At 51.8% G+C, this 18,921-nt stretch overlaps 1 protein-coding gene across 5 annotated transcripts in view; it reads right to left on the reverse strand.

Annotated features, from left to right (window-relative positions):
• The window catches only part of ARHGEF11 (Rho guanine nucleotide exchange factor 11), a 73,962-nt gene that overhangs the window by 40,603 nt on the left and 14,438 nt on the right, over window positions 1–18,921 (reverse strand). For 4 of the 5 annotated variants that reach the window (XM_083476923.1, XM_083476925.1, XM_083476927.1 and 1 more), the window contains 15 exons: window positions 14,564–14,596; window positions 12,444–12,535; window positions 12,120–12,218; window positions 11,512–11,561; window positions 10,996–11,053; window positions 9,302–9,480; window positions 9,121–9,192; window positions 7,077–7,196; window positions 5,874–5,925; window positions 5,022–5,098; window positions 4,778–4,915; window positions 4,256–4,330; window positions 3,281–3,382; window positions 1,411–1,509; window positions 1,219–1,261 (listed from right to left, as the gene is read on the reverse strand). In XM_083476923.1, coding sequence (XP_083333049.1) covers window positions 1,219–1,261; window positions 1,411–1,509; window positions 3,281–3,382; window positions 4,256–4,330; window positions 4,778–4,915; window positions 5,022–5,098; window positions 5,874–5,925; window positions 7,077–7,196; window positions 9,121–9,192; window positions 9,302–9,480; window positions 10,996–11,053; window positions 11,512–11,561; window positions 12,120–12,218; window positions 12,444–12,535; window positions 14,564–14,596 — 1,289 coding nt within the window. The remainder of the gene's footprint in view (window positions 1–1,218; window positions 1,262–1,410; window positions 1,510–3,280; window positions 3,383–4,255; window positions 4,331–4,777; window positions 4,916–5,021; window positions 5,099–5,873; window positions 5,926–7,076; window positions 7,197–9,120; window positions 9,193–9,301; window positions 9,481–10,995; window positions 11,054–11,511; window positions 11,562–12,119; window positions 12,219–12,443; window positions 12,536–14,563; window positions 14,597–18,921) is intronic. The other variant, XM_083476926.1, reaches the window with a different exon arrangement.

The following is an 18,921-nucleotide window of genomic DNA, read 5'->3' on the forward strand; positions in this document are numbered from 1 at the left end:
GGGGGGGGGGGAAGGAAAATAAGTCTTATGAAGGTGTGACAAGCGGGAGGCCTGGAGGCTTCTATAGACAGGAGGAGGGGAGACTTCATAGCAGGGAGGAACATCTCTGACCCTCCAGGTGCTGCTGGACTTGACACCCAACAGCCTCGGCTGATGGTGATGGGAGGCGGGGGTCCACAGGTGCTCCCCCACCCGTTCTACGGCCTCCAAATGCCTCAAAAGGACACAAGAGCCTGCTGACCCACACGGGGCCCATCTAGCCGGGTGCTCCGCAGGTCCTGAGCACAACAGCAGCACCCAAGTAAGAATGTAACATAAGAAGAACTCTGTGGCTGGATCAGGCCAGGGGCCCGCCCAGCCCTGTTCTCGCAGTGGCCGACCAGATGCCCCAGAAACCCTCAAGCGTGACCCGAGTGTAAGAGCACGCTCTGCTCTCCTGAGGCTTCCAGCAATGGGGGATTCAGAAGAATCGCTGCCTCCGGCCGTGAAGGCAAAGCCCGTGGGAAAAAGACAGCCACGGAACCGAGAAATTACACAAAACAAATGGAATAATGTGAAAATCCCTGAAACGAGAAGTAATCAACTAGAAATATTACCTTATGGAAATAAACTTATAGAAATAAACTAAATAATAATAATAAAAGTTTAAGGAAAAATAGGAAAACCTATTTAGTTTATTTCTATAAGATAAAATTTCTAGTCAATTACCGTATTTTTCGCTCTATAAGACGCACCAGACCATAAGACGCACCTAGTTTTTGGAGGAGGAAAACAAGAAAAATAATATTCTGAATCTCAGAAGCCAGAGAGGATTTGCTGCGCAGTGAAAGCAGTGATCCCTCTTGCTGTTCTGGCTTCTGGGATACCTGCGCAGCCTGCATTCGCTCTATAAGACGCACACACATTTCCCCTTACTTTTTAGGAGGGAAAAAGTGAGTCTTATAGAGCAAAAAATACAGTACTTCTCACTTCAGGGATTTTCACGGTATTTCATTTGTTTTGTGAAGGCAAAACACAGCTTGTTTCCACGGCCCTTCTGGGCCAGTGACTTTCTGGACTGTTCTTGGGGCTGATCCGTTCACCCATGGCAAGACTGACTGAAAGAGCACACAGGAAGAGAAGGAAATTCCCTCCAAGCCATCACTACCTGTCTCTGCTCCTAGATTTCTAATCCTTAAAGGGTCACAACAGCCCTTTTGCTCAGGAGGTCAAACTCACCTATCTCAGCCAACAACTGATCGGAGACCTTGACTCTCAGAGGCTGAGGAAGGGAAAGAAAGAGACAGTGTTGATCCACCAGAACCGGCCTCCCGAGGCCTCTCACCCCCCACACCACCAGTGCAACCTGGTACGTGATATGGCTGGGGTGGGGGGAGCGAGGAAGCCCCCGGCTGCCCCCCCATCACTCACCGCGGTTTTCTCCAGGAAGATGTTCCAAATGTCCTTCCCAAGTCCCCGGGCTTCCTTGGGGCTCATCTGCTGGCAAACATCTGCGCACAAGTACAGCAGCTGCCGAGGAGAGAGAGAGGAGGAAGGAAGAGGAGAAAAAACATGCATCAGGGTGAGAGGGAACGGAGAGGATGAAGAAATGCCCACAAGAGAGCCGAAAAGGGTGGGGTGAGGGAGGGGGAGAGGAAGTGGGACTGGCAGGGCGTCCCCTGTATGGAGTTGCCACGGGAGCCCCCAGGGAAGACACCATGCCAGTCCAGGATAAATGGGGGCATCTTGCCTGGCTGGAAACGGAGGAGGGATTGCAGGCGTGTTTCGCAATTCTCGCACGGGCAGGAACTAACTGTGGCAATCACAGCAAAGCGCATTTCACGGGCTGCAAGAATTACGAAGAGGCTGCTTTCTGCTGGGTCAGACCAATCTAGTTCAGTATTGTCAACACTGATTGGCAGCTGTGGCTCTCAGGGAGGGGTAGCCCTGACCTGGCGAAGTCAGGGATTGGGGGCCTGGGGTGTTCTGCACCTGCCCCACCACCGAGACTCCAGAAGTGAAGGCTGCAGTCCTCGTGGCTCTAAATAAAGAACCGGTTTGGAGGGGAAGACAGAAAGCTGCCATCTACCAAGTCTGTGGCTGGCAGTGGTTCTCTGGAGTCTCCATCCTCCCTTTTAGTGGGACTGAATCCTGCTCACAAAACACTTTGGTCTCTTTGTAATGTGAGGAAAAAAGTTATCTCCAAGTCTGAGGCAACAGTGAGGGCTGGGAATATCTTAATTTGAACATACACCTTATTAATACATAGGCTTAAGGCACACAGCTAGAAAACTGCTTGCCTGCTATCAGCCCCAATCTTCATGACGGGAGCAACTCCTCTGATTCAGAGAGTATAATAATAATAATAATAATAATAATAATAATAATAATAATATCCTGCTCACCCCAGCTGAAGCCGGGCTCAGAGCAGCTAACAACAATAAAAGTAGCACAGCATTCTAAAATCATTTCATTTTAAAATCGTTTCAAATCAAATTCATGGCAGCCATTGGGCTAGAGTTCTCTGAGGATTGCCAAAGGAGGGGGTCAGACTGTGCCTTGGCCAAAGGCCTGGTGGAACAGCTCCGTCTTGCAGGCCCTGTGGAAAGATGCCAAGTCCCGCAGGGCCCTGGTCTCTTGTGACAGAGCGTTCTACCAGATCGGAGCCACAGCCGAAAAAGCCCTGGCTCTAGTTGAGGCCAGCCTAACTTCTCTGTGGCCTGGGACCTTCAAGATGTTTTTGTTTGAAGACGGTAAGGTCCTCCGTGGGACATACCAGGAGAGGCGGTCCCGTAGGTACGAGGGTCCTAGGCTGTATAGGGCTTGAAAGGTTATAACCAGCACCTTAAAGCTGATCCTGTGCTCCACCGGGAGCCAGTGCAGCTGGTATAGCACCGGGTGAATGTGATCCCACAGCGAGGACCCCGTATTCCACACAAGGTTCATTTGCCCTGTGGTACCCGGTGACTGGCATGCAGGACACCAGGGGCCTGATTTTGACTGGCTTTCCTTTGAAAGACAAGCACTTGGGTCTTCATGCCTGTGGGAAAAAGCTGGCAGAAATCTAGGTAGCTTCTTTCCTTCCTTCCTGCTGTGGCGCCTGTGCTTGGGCACGCAGGCTGGGTGCAAAAAGTCTGGCAGCAAACTCCCTCCTGGCTTCCCGGCACATCCCTGACCCTCCCATCTCCACGCGGCGGCCCAGACTGCCCAGTGGCATGTTCCCTCCATCTCTTCCCACGGGGCCCTTGCCTTGGGAATGGCGAAGGGTAAAAGGAAGGAAGGAGCCCCCTTTGGATCCTACCAGAGGACTCGGGTCAGCCTGAGAGAAGATGTAGCGCAGGAAGACGCCCAGGTGCGCCAGCCGTGTCTTCAGCCTCCCTAAATCCTGAAAGAGGGAGTCACACTGCGGGGAGGAGAGAAGAAGAAGAAGAAGAAACATGCTCAGGGGTTGCTAGGCAACAACACTGACCCTGGCACAGGGGCCACACGGGCTGCCTGTATCTATGTTCCAGGGTCCACCTGAAAGTGCTTGTTTTGGTCCTACAAAGCCCTTCATTGCTCAGGACCTCCAATACCGAATGGGTGGCCCGGACTCTGTGTTCATCATCATCATCATCATCAGGCCCTTCTCTGTACGCTGCCTCTGGCTGAAATCCACTGTGCCCTCTCCCCTCAATCTCTGCCCAGGAAGGTCCTCCTGGCACATACCTTAACATCCTATCAGACCAATAATAATCATAATAATCATAATCATAATTTATTATTTATACCCCGCCCATCTGGCCGGGCCTCCCCAGCCACTCTGGGTGGCTTCCAACAGACTATTAAAATACAATAGGCTATTAAACATTAAAAGCTTCCCTAAAGAGGGCTGCCTTCAGATGTCTTCTAAAAGTCTGGTAGTTGTTCTCTTTGACATCTGGTGAGTGGTGGGTGCCACCACCGAGAAGGCCCGTCCTATCAGCGTCCCATTCAGAAATGCAGATTCTCTGGGGCTTTTGAGGGGTTGCGATCTGACATTGGGAGTGGGGTGGGGGTGGCCTTAGAGAGGTACTGTATTCTTAAACCTGACAAATGTCTTTACATAGTGTATGTATGTTTCCCAGAGGCATTTCGCACTTGGCAGCTAATAAAATTAATAATAATAGTAATATTTTAAAATTCTGAATAGGAGATGCCTTGGCCAACCAGCAAACCCCATCCTACTCTTAGAAGGCCTGTTACCGCTCCCCCCCCCCCCAAGAAAGCATGGGTGAGGCAGTGATGGCGCTACCACCTCATTGTTGAAGTATCCCGGGTCGTAATCTTCCTCTGGACCAATGATGAGCGGCCTCAGCGTCCGATCCGAGCCCTGCAAAAGGTCATTTATCAGGGTGAGACACATCACAAACTGCGGAGGAAGACCCACAAGTTGTTTTTTTTTGGGGGGGGGGGGAGAAGCTGAGAATAGTTCTGTCTCGGCTTCATTATCTAAAATGGAGGTTTCAGAAGGAGAGCAAGCTAGTGTTATTATATGTGTATATAATGGTCTCTGATGGGTAAGGTCTATATTCACTACTGCTGTTTTAGAAATCTGAAAAGGGAAAGGGGGGAAAAACACCCAAAATAATACACACACCCCAAATGAAATGGAAGTTCCTACCCCCCTTGTGGTCATGGGGTGGGTGAGAATCAAAATCCCAGCTAAAGGGTTGGGAAGCTCAAGGGGCTCAGAAAAGCGAGAGGGGCAGGGGTAATTTTTCAAGGGGTGCTTTTAAAAATGGGGAAGTGGGGGGGGGCAGGAAGTCCGGACCCTCACCTGTTCTGCGGAGGGGGAGAATGGCGTGTCTGAGCCCTGGCGCCGATGGTGCTGGGACATTCTGGAGGTGATGACTGGGGAGGTGTGGGGGCTGTCCAAGCCGGGGTCGGACAGGACCGAATTCCGGTTCAGGGAGATCTGCTCCAGGAAGAGAAATTGCGTTACTGAGACCACACACGCCCACACACCACGTTCATTACCGGCCCAAGGAAGCAGAACCCCAAGCAACCCCTTCAGCACTTGCCTCGCTGACGGAGGGGAACCGCTCTGTGCCAGAGTCCATGCCACTGTCACCGTCCTGAGAGTCCAAGGAGAGGCGTCCTGGAGAATGCAGAAGGGGGCACAATGACGACACAGTTAAGAGCCCTGGCAGAAAACTTGGGGTGGGGCCTCCAAACTGTCAGTATTTGGCAGGAGAGATTCAAGGACATACCAGAATATAAGGAGAGTCTGGCCGCTGCTGAATCACGTCAAAGCGGGTTGGACTAAATGACCCCTGGGGTACCTTCCAACTCCCTAGAATTCTGTGATTCCAGCATCCTGTCAACACAGTTCCTTAAGAACCTAGAAATCGAGACCAACTGCATCTGGGGGCTTCCTCCTCCTCAAACCGCTTCCATCCCAGAAGGAACTTTCAACCAACAATGAGCAAATGTCTTTGCTTATTTCCTCCTCCCTCCTAATCCCATTTTCCTTTGGTGCTGAGTCTTTTTAGATTGCAAGCCTGAAGCGGGGCAGAGACAAGCAGTCTTGTCTGTAAGCTGTTCTGAAGAGTTTTGTGTGTGTGTGTGTGTGTGTGTGTGTGTGTGTGTGTGTGTGTGTGTTGGGTTGAAGAGTGGGATAAAGAAAATGTGTAAATGAATTTTGCACACTTCTACGCATAGGAAATTTGCTTTTTTCCATTATGTTCCCTAAATGTAGAACAGCAAACAAGGGAGAAAGCTCCGCTAGCCCCGACCCCCCTGAAACACACAAAGACACACACAGTGTTTCTGAAAACAAGGCCCACAAATCAGTGGGAACCTCCTTTGCTGCTTGGAAGGAGGGAGGTGCCGAGGCTGTCTGCCCCGGCATCCTGTCCCACAGAACAACTCACCATCGGTGACTCGGGAGCTGCTGAAGTCACTGAAGAGCCGGGTGGTGGAATCCTGAAAAGGAAAGCGGTTGAGAGCTCAGCACCAGACTGACCCTCCCTGTAAGAAGGGTGGGAGGATGGAGAAAAGCAACACTGGGATCAATCCTAAGACTATCGAAGGGCCTGGCTTCCAAAGGGGGCCCAGCTAGTCCCGCCTCCTGGTCTCACAGGGGCCAAACGCCCCCAAGAACCTAGACTGCTTCTGAACATAAGAAGAGTCTGGCTGCAGCTGGATCAGGCCAGCTGCCCTCATGGGGGCTGACCAGATGCCCCAAAGCGAGCCCACAAGCAAGACCGGAGAGCAACAGCAACACTCTCCCCAGGCATGTCAAAATTATTTTAGAAAGACCTGCATTGGCTCCCAGTACGTTTCCGAGCACAATTCAAAGGGCTGGTACTGAGCTTGAAAGGCCCAGTAGACCTGAAGGAGCGTCTCCACCCCATCATTCTACCCAGACACTGAGGTCCAGCGGCAAGGGCCTTCTGGCGGTTCCCTCCCTGCAAGAAGCCAAGCTACAGGGAACCAGGCAGAGGGCCATCTTGGTGGTGGCGTCCACCCTGCGGAACACCCTCCCACCAGATGTCAAAGAGAACAACAACTACAGACTTTTAGAAGACATCTGAAGGCAGCCCTGTTTAGGGAAGCTTTGAATGTTTGATGTATTATGGTATTTTAATATTTTGTTGGAAGCCGCCCAGAGTGGCTGGGGAAGGCCAGCCAGATGGTCGGGGTATAAATAATACATTATTATTATTATTATTATTATTATTATTTAATTACTTTAGAAGGGACAAAAACCTGATGGGGCAAGATGCATTCCCCGCTGGGGACTGAGCATATTGTTCTGTGGCTGCAGAATGTCCACTGAAATTCGGGGGAGAAAGACCGGGCTCTAGGTGGGAGAGGAGAATGGGGTGGAGGAGTGTGTGGCTGGCAGCCGCCCACAACAGGAGCACTGCACCCCGCTCTGTGTGGATGGAGCATGGCGTGCTCTGTGGGCGGCACAGGAACTCTCACATCGTTGGCAAACGGCACCAACTTCCACTGTCCGCTGAGCACCGCCAGGCTCAAAGTGTCGCAACCTTCACCCATTCTCACTGCAGCCGACACTCCACGCTGCCCCCTCCGCAACACAGCGCCCACCCCCCCAGCCACTCACTCACCAGAAACCCTCCTGTCTCTTGGCGGATCTTGTGCTGCAGCTGGTTGACTCTCCGGCGAGCGCCTTCAATCTGCTCCTCGATCAGGGAAGCTGGATTCCGGTTGTAAGCTTCGTAGCAACGCTGCTCCAGGGTGGAGGGCAGATACCGAGATTACAGGCTGCTTTTTCAAAAGAGAGATCCAACTGGTGGCCCCCACCCCCCCACCCCCCCGACTGACAGGGAGCCAAGGCTGTGCAGTAGATTTTGCAAAGGGCTAGCAAAACGTAAAGCATTGGTCAAGATCATTGTGGCGATCACACAGGGTCCCCGGACGTTTAACAGTCTAGTGATCCCTGTGCCACCACTGCGCTCGCTTCCCCGCTGCCACCAACCCGTTACTCTCTGGTAAAACACTGAGTCCAGACAGTTGTTAGAAGTGAACTAACTAGTTTAAGATCTTGAGTAAGAGTAAATGACAGAGGGTAAGGATTTGCTAATTTAAATATTTGAACTGAAACACAGAAAGGGAGGTGTGAGGAGGTCAAGAAACTAGTGAGTAAATTTTAATATAAGGAGATATAATCTTTTTCTTTGTATTCTTCTTTGGGTAGTTTTCATTGGTGTATGGTATGACTTTTTTATTTGTCTGTTAACCGTTTCTTTGTTTTGCTTTGTATTTTCCTTTTATTATATGTGTGATTCTATCTGTTTTATTTGTTTTATGTTTATAATTTGTTTAAAATTTGTTTTAATAAATATCATTATAAAAAAAAAAGAAGTGAACTAAAAAACAACAACTTTATTTTACAAACATTAACAAGCTTATGGTTTCTCAGATAATATTCCTGACAGTGTCTTAACTTTAGTTTCTTTACTGGCCTATACCTTCCTAATACCTTCTGACTGATTATCTCAACTGTTTGACTCCTCTTAACAAATTCTCTCACACCAGACTAGCCCAACCCACAGACTTCTCCTCTCTGTCTCTTCTCTAACTCCAGACTGACTTCTCAACAACTCTAACTCCCAAAAAACCCTCTGTGCTTAAACCTTCTACACAGTTAACTCTGCTCCTTGGGTTCCCATTGGTTAGTCATTTTACAATTAGTTAAGCCTTTCCTTATGAACCCGGTATGATGTCACACACCTAGCAAGGCAAGTGCCACAATCACCAATTCAAAAAAGTGATGGCCGCCATCCCAGTTGTTAGAATTGGTTGAGACAAGGGGGGCAGGGGCTGGTTTCTGCACAGGGACAGAAAACCCCTCAAATTTGCAAGAGGGTGGCAGTAAGAGAAACGGCAACATGGCTTGGCTGCTGGCTTCAAACGGGGGGAGATCAGGCAAGTAGTGGGGCTCCAACTTCCAGCCAGGATGGCCAATGGTCAGGGAATCCAGCAACGCCCAGAGGCCTCAGTCCTGCCTCTATCCCACCACCCCACAAGCACTTAAAGGTCAAGGGACCCCTGACCGTTACATCCAGTCATGTCCGACTCTGGGGTTGCGGCGCTCTTCTCGCTTTATTGGCCGAGGGAGCCAGCATACAGCTTCCGGGTCATGTGGCCAGCACGACTAAGCCGCTTCTGGCGAACCAGAGCAGCGAACGGAAACGCCGTTTACCTTCCCGCTGGAGTGGTACCTATTTATCTACTTGCTTTCGAACTGCTAGGTTGGCAGGAGCAGGGACCGAGCAACAGGAGCTCACCCCGTCGCGGAGATTCGAACCACCGACCTTCCGATCAGCAAGCCCTAGGCTCTGTGGTTTAACCCACAGCGCCACCCGCGTCCCTCCACAAGCGCTTACAAGCCCCAAAGGGCCCTGTGGCCCCACAAGAGAGTCCAGCGCAGTGAACTGGGAAGGGAGTCCCATTCCACCACAATGGACTGCTCTGCTGCGGGCAAGACCCCAGGCTCAGGAGGCAAGCAAAACCACCATGACCGGTCCAGCAGAGCCCCGCTTCACCCCCTGGATGGACCATCTGTCATCTGTGATTCCTTCACCGCAGAGGGTTGGAGTAGATGACCTTTGGAGGGCCCCTCCAACCCTTCGATTCTATGATTCCTACCTGCAGCTCTGCCTCCTCCTGCCTCAGCATGTTGCGGAGAATCTGTGTTGCGTGCTTCTGGACTTCTGGATCCTAAGTTTTCGAAAAGGCCGGAGTGGGGAGGAAGCGAGGTCAGTTAAGGCTGCCGACAGCCTCTGCCCAGTCCTCCAGCCCCACTGCACAGGACACCCCCCTCTCATACCTGCAGTGGCTTTGGCCCCGTGATGCGCTGCGGCGGAGGCAGCGGTGGCGGAGGGGGCGGAGGAGGGCACGCAGGTGTGACCTGAGGAGCCCCCGGGGGGTGCCCATCCTGCTGGGAGCCCAGGAGCCCCACGGAGGCAGGAGGGGAGCCCAAGAGGGTGAGGGCGACGTAAGCACCGGCTGGGGGAGCAGTGAGGGGGGAGGTCAGGAAGGGACAAGACAGACAGAAAGATTCGTGTTAAAAACATGAGACGTTTGGCAGTCCCCGTTTCCCTGAGAGGGGGGCACACGCCCACCAGACCAAATGAACCATAACCCCCAGATTTCATTCATAGGACCCTCGCACCTACAGGACCGCCTCTCCTGGTCTGCCCCGCGGAGGACCTTAAGGTCCACAAATAAAAACACTTTGGTGGTCCTGAGCCTCAAGGTGGTTAGATTGCTCTCAATTAGGGCCAGGGCCTTTTCAGCACTGGCCCCGACTTGGTGGAACGCTCTGTCTCAAGAGACCAGGGCCCTGCGGGACTTGACATCTTTCCGCAGGGCCTGCAAGACAGAGCTGTTCCGCCTGGCCTTTGGTTTGGACTCACTCTGACCCTTATGTTTCCCTCCCCTTATGGTCTTGATTTATGGGCTACTACTAGAATGAGGCTGCATTTTAAATTGTATTTTAAATTGGTTTTTTTCCCTTCTCCCCCCGCCATTATGTTTTCATTGTAATTTTACTGGTGTTAGCCACCCTGAGCCTGGCTCTGGCCAAGGAGGGTGGGGTATAAGTAAAAATTATTGTTGTTGTTGTTGTTACTATTTCAAGCATCTGTAGAACTGAGATACAAGGCAAAATGTGTGCAAAGAAAGAGTTTCACAACAACAAGAAGAAGAGCCCTGCTGGATGAGGCCAATGGGCCATCTAGTCCATTATTCTGTTCTCACAGCGGTTGACCAGATGCCCCAAGCAGGAACTGAGCACAAGAGCATTTTCTCCCCTCATGAGGTTTCCAGCAACTAACATTCAGAAGCAATGCTGGCTCCTGCAGCAGAGAGTTCCATAGTGTAACTATGCACTCATTTCTTCATGCGCCTGTTCCCCTTTTCTGTCCCCCAAAGACAGATACCTACGGGACCGCCTCTCCTGGTACGTCCCACGGAGGACCTTACGGTCTTCAAACAAAAACATATTGGAGGTCCAGAGCCAGGGCTTTTTCGGCCGTGGCCCCGATCTGGTGGAACGCTCTGTCCCAAGAGACTAGGGCCCTGCGGGACTTGACATCTTTCCGCAGGGCCTGCAAGACAGAGCTGTTCCACCAGGCCTTTGGCAAGGGCACAGTCTGACCCCCTCCTTTGGCGATCCTCACAGAACTCTGGCCCAATGGTTGCCATTAATTTGATTTTGAATTGATTTTAAAATGAATTGATTTGAGAATGCTGTTATTTTTATTGTTGTTAGCCGCTCTGAGCCCGGCTTCGGCTTCGGAGTGCAGGATGTAAGTAAAATTTTATTATTATTATTATTATTATTATTATGTGCCCACAGGGGTCTCCAGTACCCTTGCTGGGGAGTTTCTCTAACCTTCTTGCCAAGGGCACAAACACACACACACACACACACACACACACACACACACACACACACATTCCCCAGAAGGGCTAAAAGCCGGTGTTTTAATTCAGGGCTTGCCGGCATGGCCCACTCACATTTTATGAGCTTCACGACTTCCAGGTGGGAGCTGTTGGTCACCATCGTCCCGTTCACCTGGCACAAGAAGAGAGGGACTCAGAGGGTGCTGGGGGAGTCATGCTGGAGAGACAACAGGCTCCCTCCACACACCCCCACCATATGCCCCTGGCATCTTAAGAGAGGTGGAGGGCTCCTCTTGGACAGCCAGGACCAGGCACGTCCTCAGAGCCAGCCTGGCGCTGGCTCTGGAGAGAAACTGCTTTAAATCCCTGCTCATCCATCGCAACCCTTGCCGAACGACCTCGGGATGGTCGCTCCACCTTGCAGTGTAGTTGTGAGGGGAAGGAACGGGGTTAAGACAGAAGAGACAACACCTTCAGGTCCTTGGAAGGAGGATGGCGAGCAAATGAGAAGCAAACTTTTCCTGGGGCGGTAATTTTTAGGAAGGGACGCTTGCCCAAGGGCGAGGGAGGTGCCCAGGAGCATGGCAGAAGGGGTCGTTTTTCTACCTGGGTAAGTTCAGAACTACTCACTTTGACAATCCGGTCACCCTCCTGAACGCCGGCCTTCATGGCGGCCCCCCCTGTGGAAACAGCAGCGCAAAACACGACACAGGAGACAGACAGACTTTTGAGATTATGCCATAAATAATCTGCAGGTGTTGTGTATTTTTTATTCTTATTTTCCCCACACCATTTGGGTGTTTATTTTGCTAGCCAGGATCTTAAAACCGCAGCTGGATTCGAGTTCATGATCCTGGCCCTAAAATGGGTCATTAAACCATAGTTCCCTCTTCCAGATGAAAAAAGAAACTGTGATTTTGAACAGGAGAGGTTCAAAGCACTGAAGGGCTGTGTGTACAAGTGTGATAATGATTCCTAGCTTATAAAACCATGGGCTGTGGAGCCAGGAGTGTTATGCTCAAACCGGGCCGTTATGTTGCAGTCCTTACACCAGTCCTTTAAGGTAGAACATGATTACCCCCATGTTGCAGGTGGGAACTGGCAAAGGCTGCCAGCTCACTTTCCAAGTTAGATTCAGTTCCTGTTTCTGAGGAGGGTTGAGTCAGGGGAAGGAGTCAGGGGCCTATGAGCAGAGGCCAGGGCCCAAAGCCCACCCCCCAACTCCCCACACTGCTCACCTGGCCGTACAGATTGCACCAAGACGATCCTGTCCCCACTGACGGTGAAGCCAAAACCATGCTGGTCTTTCTGGATAATGACGCAACGCTGGACCAAACCTTGGAGGAGGAGGAAGAGGAAAACAGGAGACCAAGGCTTATTATGCTGTTCCTCCACCAAGTTCAGGCAAGAGCCCGTCTGCTCAGGAGCCGTGGCACTGAAAGGCTTCCGGGGGAACGGACTTGATTTGGCGCATCTCTGAGAAGCAGCCAAGGGCGACCAGGAAGACCCTCCCTGCTGCTGCCCTTCTTCCCGCCTCTCCCCCGGGAGAAAAAAGGGCTCACCTGTTGTTTCGCTGGAGTCGGATGGCTGACGGCGGTGGCCAGGAGAGCGTCGTTCGGGAGCCGAGTCGCCCAGGGAAGACAGGCTGCTCAACCTGCAGATGGAGAGAGAGAGAAGGAAGGAAGCGACTGAGAGAAGGAGCAAAGCAACAGGGAGAGGGCTGCAGCAAGCCAGTGACTGCCAACCGAGAGCCCACCAGATGTTTTGGGCTGGTGGGAGTTGCACTCCACATCTGGCTGGCCACGGTTGCAACAGGCCACTTCTGACCCATTGTATATACCTCGGCTGAGGGACACGTGAGACGAATAGGAACCTAGCACTTTGTAATAAGCAGATCCCGTTCCTCCTGAGCAGAACCCCTGCTCCCTTAAATTCAGCACTAAGCTCTCCTCAACGCTGCAGGAATTGCGCCAGCCCATGTGGAAACAGGGACTGTGAGGTTTTCATCGCTGGGGCCGACGCTTCTCCTCTCACTGCTGCCCCAAGAGCAGAAGATGGAAGCGGGTATCCCAAGTTGCAAGGAGGTTCAAGATGCCCTCTGGCTGGCCCACAGAGCCTTGAGATCACCAGCCAGGCCATCGCAAGGTGCCTGAGGATTCCTGGTCCTTTATGGAAGTTTCTGAGCCACATGGGGCCATTTGGAATGGCCACCAAGGCAAGCCAGCTGAGGGATGGTCACCTTCAACCTCTGCTTTCCCTCTGACCTCCTGTGGCCACGGCTGCCCTTCCCTGATGTTTTCTGCCTCTGGCCTGGCCCCCAGGGACAACCAAGGCTGCCCCAGCATCCATGGCCAAACCCCACAGGGAGTTGATGCAATGCAGCAGACTTCAAAGACCAGTGGAAAACGGAAGGGGCAACCACACACACGCACACTTCTGAGGAACGCCATTCCTGGTGGTTTGACATGGACAGCCAGTGGTGGAGGGGTCAAGGAGCCATGAACATGTGACAACATGAGCAGGAGGAGGGGAAGGGCATGCAAGCAGCCACATTAAACACACACACACACACACACACACACACACACACACACACACAGCAAGAGGCAGAGGAACATCCGACATCTTACCAGGCTGCAATGGGGCTGATGAAAGGGCACAAGACAAGCAGCGATGGGTGGAGAGACAGACAAAAACAGACAACAGCGGAAGAGTTATGTCCGGCGATTGTTCCCCTCTCATCAGCTCTGTGCTGGCGGATTTAAAGCCATGGCCAAAGGACCCTGCTGCTGGGCTGGGACCACTGCACCTGCCCACTTCAGTTGCTCCCCAAAGACCCCATAAACAGATCATAAACAGCCCCCTTCTCACGTTTTTGGACTCCAGCGCCCAACATCCGAATCGTCCGCCAGCCGTTGGAACAGAGGAAGCTGCCTTGTGCAGAGAGGCTACTGCTCCATCCAGCTCAGGAGTGTTGACCTTGACTGGCCATGGCCTCGCAGGGTATCTCCCAGCCCCACCCGGGGACTGTGCCTAGGACCTTCTGCATGCAAAGCAGGTGTTCTGCCCACTGACCCCCCCACCAGCCACATGGGCTGCAGGGGCTGGTGGGAGTTGGGGTCCCAGCCGCATGGGGCAGGGGTCGCAGCTTCCACAACCCTGTCCGGAAAAGAACATGGCAACCGAGGTCCTCCTCATCATCAAGGGCACCCCTTCTTCAAAGCCACTTCCGGCCCCAACTCTGTCTCCCCATTGCAAACTGCCAATACCTGCTGAGCTCTGGGGGAAAATACACATCTAGTTTGCGAAGCCAATTGTTAAATGCATGCTCTGAGATCTGCGTAACTGATGGTCAAGAGGTCACTTTAGGGAAGAGAGAGAGAGAGAGAGACTCACACCTCAAGTCAAATATTGGGCTTTCAGGGGGTCGTATAAGAGAGCCAAAAGCATCAGGCCACACACAGAGATGATGTTTAAAAATAATAATAACACCCACAGTTGTTACACATCGTACAGCAGTGAGGAGGGAACATCTGTGGCCGACCCAGATGTTGCTGGAACTCCATCTCCCATCATCCTCATCCCTGGCCACTGGAGGAGGGCTGACGGGAGCTGGGAGCCCAGCCAGTTCCCCCCATCCCTGCCCCCAAATCGTTCTGCATCCCAGCTGCTCCCATCTTACCTGGGCAGGTGAGGGTGCTTTTTACTGGCTGGTCTGTTGCAAAGGAGGGGAAGACAGAAATTGACACCAAAGACAGGGGTTGGCAGAGAGACCAGGCAAGGCCAGAGGAGAGCGTGAGGGAAACAGAGAAAGAGAGAGAAAGGAGATGTAGACATGAAAAGGCCACAACAACCACAAAACACAGCAGCTTCCAGGACTCCAGGCTCAAAGGCCCCAATCCCTTTGCTTTAAGGAAAAGCTCCTTTTCCAGCCTGAGGGCCACATTTCTTTCTGGGCAATCTTCCAAGGGCCGTACGCCAGCAGTGGGAGGGGCCAGAGGCATAGAAATGGATTAAAATTGTACCTGTGTGCAGTAGCCTATTTTCTACACACACTCACAACCACACTCCATCCAGGCAAGCAAGAAGCATTAGGAGAGCTCAAGGTCACAATTCAGGCCAGGCAAAACACCCAAGGAGGGCGCAAAGCAGGGATAGCCAGAGGCCTGGCCTAGGGAGAGTCCTGAGGGCCAGAGAGAGAGAGTGCCAAGGGCCACAAATGCCCCTCCAAGCCCTGCTCTAATTAACAAACCACAGTGGTACCTTGGTTTACAAACTTAATCCATTCTGGAAGTCCATTCTTAAACCAAAGTGTTCTTAAACCAAGGCTTGCTTTTCCATAGCAACGGGAGACTCAATTTACAAATGGAACACACTCAACAGGAAGCGAAACATGTTCTTATTCCAAGGCAAAGTTCACAAACCAAAACACCTACTTCCGGGTTTGAAGCGTTCTTAATCCAAGTTGTTCGTAAAACAAGCTGTTCTTAAACCAAGGTACCACTGTATTTAAAACCAGACTGACAGCCAAAATGCCTCTGAACATGTGCAGGTTCCTTGTTTGCACCTCTCTCTCTCTCTCTCTCTCTCTCTCTCACACACACACACACACACACACACACACACACCCCTTACTGTTTCCCGACACTCAATTAACACAACATACAGTTAGGCCCCTGCAAAACCAAGATCCGCAGCTGTTGTTTATTCCAGTGCTGAAGTAACCACACATGTCTACGGTGTAAAGATTTGGGGGGGGGGGTGTTTAAGGCAGCTCAACACACCATTTTTCTAATTGCTACTTCTGTCCACTGGGCAAGATCTCTGCAAGATCAGGCATGAACTGCTGCAAAGCAGCTCCGTTTCACATTCTCCTGCACTGCAGACAAAAGGCACCATGCATTGGGCTGCATCTCAAACGCTGGCTGGTAGCAGGGGCGGGGCGGCGGTGATGGGAGTCGTGGTCCGAAGCATCCGGAGGGCACCAGGCTGGGGAAGCCAGGGGCCACCACGCACAGCAACCATCAAACACAGCGCAGGAAGAGAGCCTGGTCACAGTGATTCAGGAGAACTTAAGATACCGTAAGCGCTCGCGGATCAGGCCAAAGGGGGCAAATCTAGTCCAGCATCCTGTTCTCAAAGTGGCCAACAACCAGGTGACTATAAGAAGCCCCCAAGCAGATCCCGGAGACTACAGCACTCTCTGCTCCTGCAGTTTCCAGCAACTGCTATGCAGAGGCATTTCTGCCTCAGCCATGGTGGCTTGTAACAATAATAATAATAATAATAATTTATTTGTACCCTGCCCACTCTGGGCGGCTTCCAACAAAGATTAAAAATACAGTGGTACCTCTGGATGCGAACAGGATCCGTTCCGGAGCCCTGTTTGCATCCAGAGCAGAATGCAACCCGGGTCTGCGCGGGTCGCCATTCGCTGCTTCTGCGCACGCGCGTGATGTCATTTTGAGCATCTGCACATGTGCAAGCAGTGAAACCCGGAAGTAACGCGTTCCATTACTTCCGGGTCGCAGTAGAGCGCAACCCGAAAACGCTCAACCTAAAGCAACTTCACCCCAAGGTATGACTGTACATTGATAGCCTTCTCCTCATCCATGAATTTGCCCGATCCTCTTTTCACGCCATCCATCAGGAGGGAGTTCTATCATTTATAACTGTGTGCTGAGCAGAGAAGGACTTTCTTTTATCTGTTCTGAACCTGCCAACATTCAGCTTGGCTGGTCTGCAGGTCAAAACTAGTGCAGCTATCCACCCACCCTCAGCCCCAGGGCTGGCTGGGGCTTGCAAGTCCAGAACACCTGGAGGGTACTGGGTTGGGTAAGGCTAGTCTCCAGCAACAAAGGCCGCGACGACCAGCAACCTAAAAACCTCTTTTTGGGTCTGCTCTGGTGGCACAGGAAAAGGAATGGGTACCTTTGCCCAAAATGCCAAGGGGCTGCCAGCCTGGGTTGGCTCTGAGATCTGGGCACAAGAAACTTTGACAGAAGGAGGAGAGGGTTTTTGCAAAAGGAGAGCAAGTCTTCCAGCAATCTGTGGTTTGAGCCCGGAGGCCAGGAATTCCTGGTTTTGCTACGTGGGCTTGACCCCAGCTTGCTGTGTGGCCTTTGCAGGGGGTGGAGGAGGAAAGTACCGTTGCTCTTATGGGGGGGCAGCAACAACACCCCCCCAACATGCACCCTTACCCATCACCTCCTGTGAAAATGGGAGATAAAGATAGGCATTATTTCCTGATCTCAGAAGGATAATAATTACGACCTGGAGAGCGAGATCTCCACCTGAGAAACGAGCTCCAGTATAAACACAGCCTGGGTAATTCCGAGGCTTCCACAAGCCTCTCCACCCTCCACAAAAAATAATTATTATGATATGCAAATGAGCACAAACGGGAGCTTATTTGGGAAAACACAGCGTGGTGGGGAGGCAAGGCTGGCCAATGCTAGATCAGCAGATGCAAGGAGAAGCAGAAGCAAAAAATAAGGGTGTGTGGAAACCCAGGCCAAAAAAAGAGAAATTAGCAGGGTTTGAGAATCCCCTCCACAAAAGGACAGAGAACCAAATCAGAGCAAAAACGGCAACATCCAAACAACCAAGAAGGGTCTGTGTGTGTAGGAGAGAGAGACAAATCTCCCTCACGCACAAACCCATGCCCCACCCCAAGGAAAGAGGCGCTCAGACCTCTTGCTTCAGCAAGCACATTTGCACAACACGGAATGTCTTTCCGAAACCACAATTACAGGCATGGAAGGAGGCGAAGGAAGGTAATTACATCCTCCTTCCATCAGATCAGTGCTCCCTTTGGACCACCTCCACACACAAACACACACACTCATCTCCCCCGTTTTCTTCTTCTGCGTTTTGTTTTCCAAGTCTGCCTCTGCTGAGAGGGTGAGGCCACAAGCCACGGGTGCTGCGATTTCCACTGGCTTCCCAGCCGGCAAAGATTCGCTACCAACCCGGCCCTCTGCCACCTCCGCAGAGCATGGCTGTCAACTTACAGATTTGAAAATAAGGGCTCAGCAGCCTCGAAAATAAGGGCTCAGCAGCCAAAATAAGGGATTTTCCAGGCACAGGTATGTTCAGCTTCTGAGCTCCTCTGAGCCAAAGGCAGAAAGCCCAGCCAGCAGCCAAACGAAGCCTCGTCAATAAGGGACAGCAGCGGGACATGGCGCTGGATAAGGGACTGTCCCGGCCAAATAAGGGACGCTTGACAGCTATGCCGCAGAGCGCTGGTGCTCACAGCCCTTCCAGAAAGACTAAAGGCATTGTCCTAAATATGAAATTATCCATCTGAAGCCCCTTTGGGGCAGGGACCTGCCCTCCCATACTTCACACATTGCATGAAAGCAGGAGCTGCCTAACGGTGGTGATGATGATGATTTTGTTCCGCCTTTTCACTTCACCTCCTCCTCTAGGTCTGCCCTGTATGTTTCCTTGACACCAAAGAGGCAGCTGTCTGACTGCCAGGGTCAAAACTGGCCCACAAAGACGGGGGGGGGGGAGAGAGAGAAATGGAGCCTCCAGCTGCAGGGGCAGTGTGCTGCAGAGAACCTGGAGGAAGGCCAGTGGCCAGAAACAGGACGTTGCCCTCAGGCGCAGCAGGACTACAGACGTGTGAAGGAAGGCCAAAGGCTCAACAGAGCCTGAAATTGAGTTGAGGGTCTGCTAATGCCCATTAGTCGCTGCCCCCTCCCCCAATAGAGAGACCCTCCTCCAGCTTGTTCCCACAGAGCCTGACTCGCTTTCGGTGGCAGCCCCAATCAAGGCGAATATTTTGTAGCAAGCCCTAATTCCAAATTACCCACACCAAAAACAAAAACAAAAAGGTGTGCTCTTATTGATTGATTTACCTACAGCTTTTTAAAATCCTGCTCTGGCAAAAAGTCAGGGGTCCCAAGAACTGTTTGCAAATACTAATAAGCTCGGCAGTCCATGCCCACATCAGGCTAACAAATCTAAAAACACACAAACACAAAGGAAAAGAGATTGGGGAGGAAGAGGGAAAGCCAACTTGGGGATTCCATT

The sequence above is a fragment of the Podarcis liolepis genome, assembly GCF_965112155.1.
Source record: "Podarcis liolepis genome assembly, chromosome: 15".
Taxonomy (NCBI): domain Eukaryota; kingdom Metazoa; phylum Chordata; class Lepidosauria; order Squamata; family Lacertidae; genus Podarcis; species Podarcis liolepis.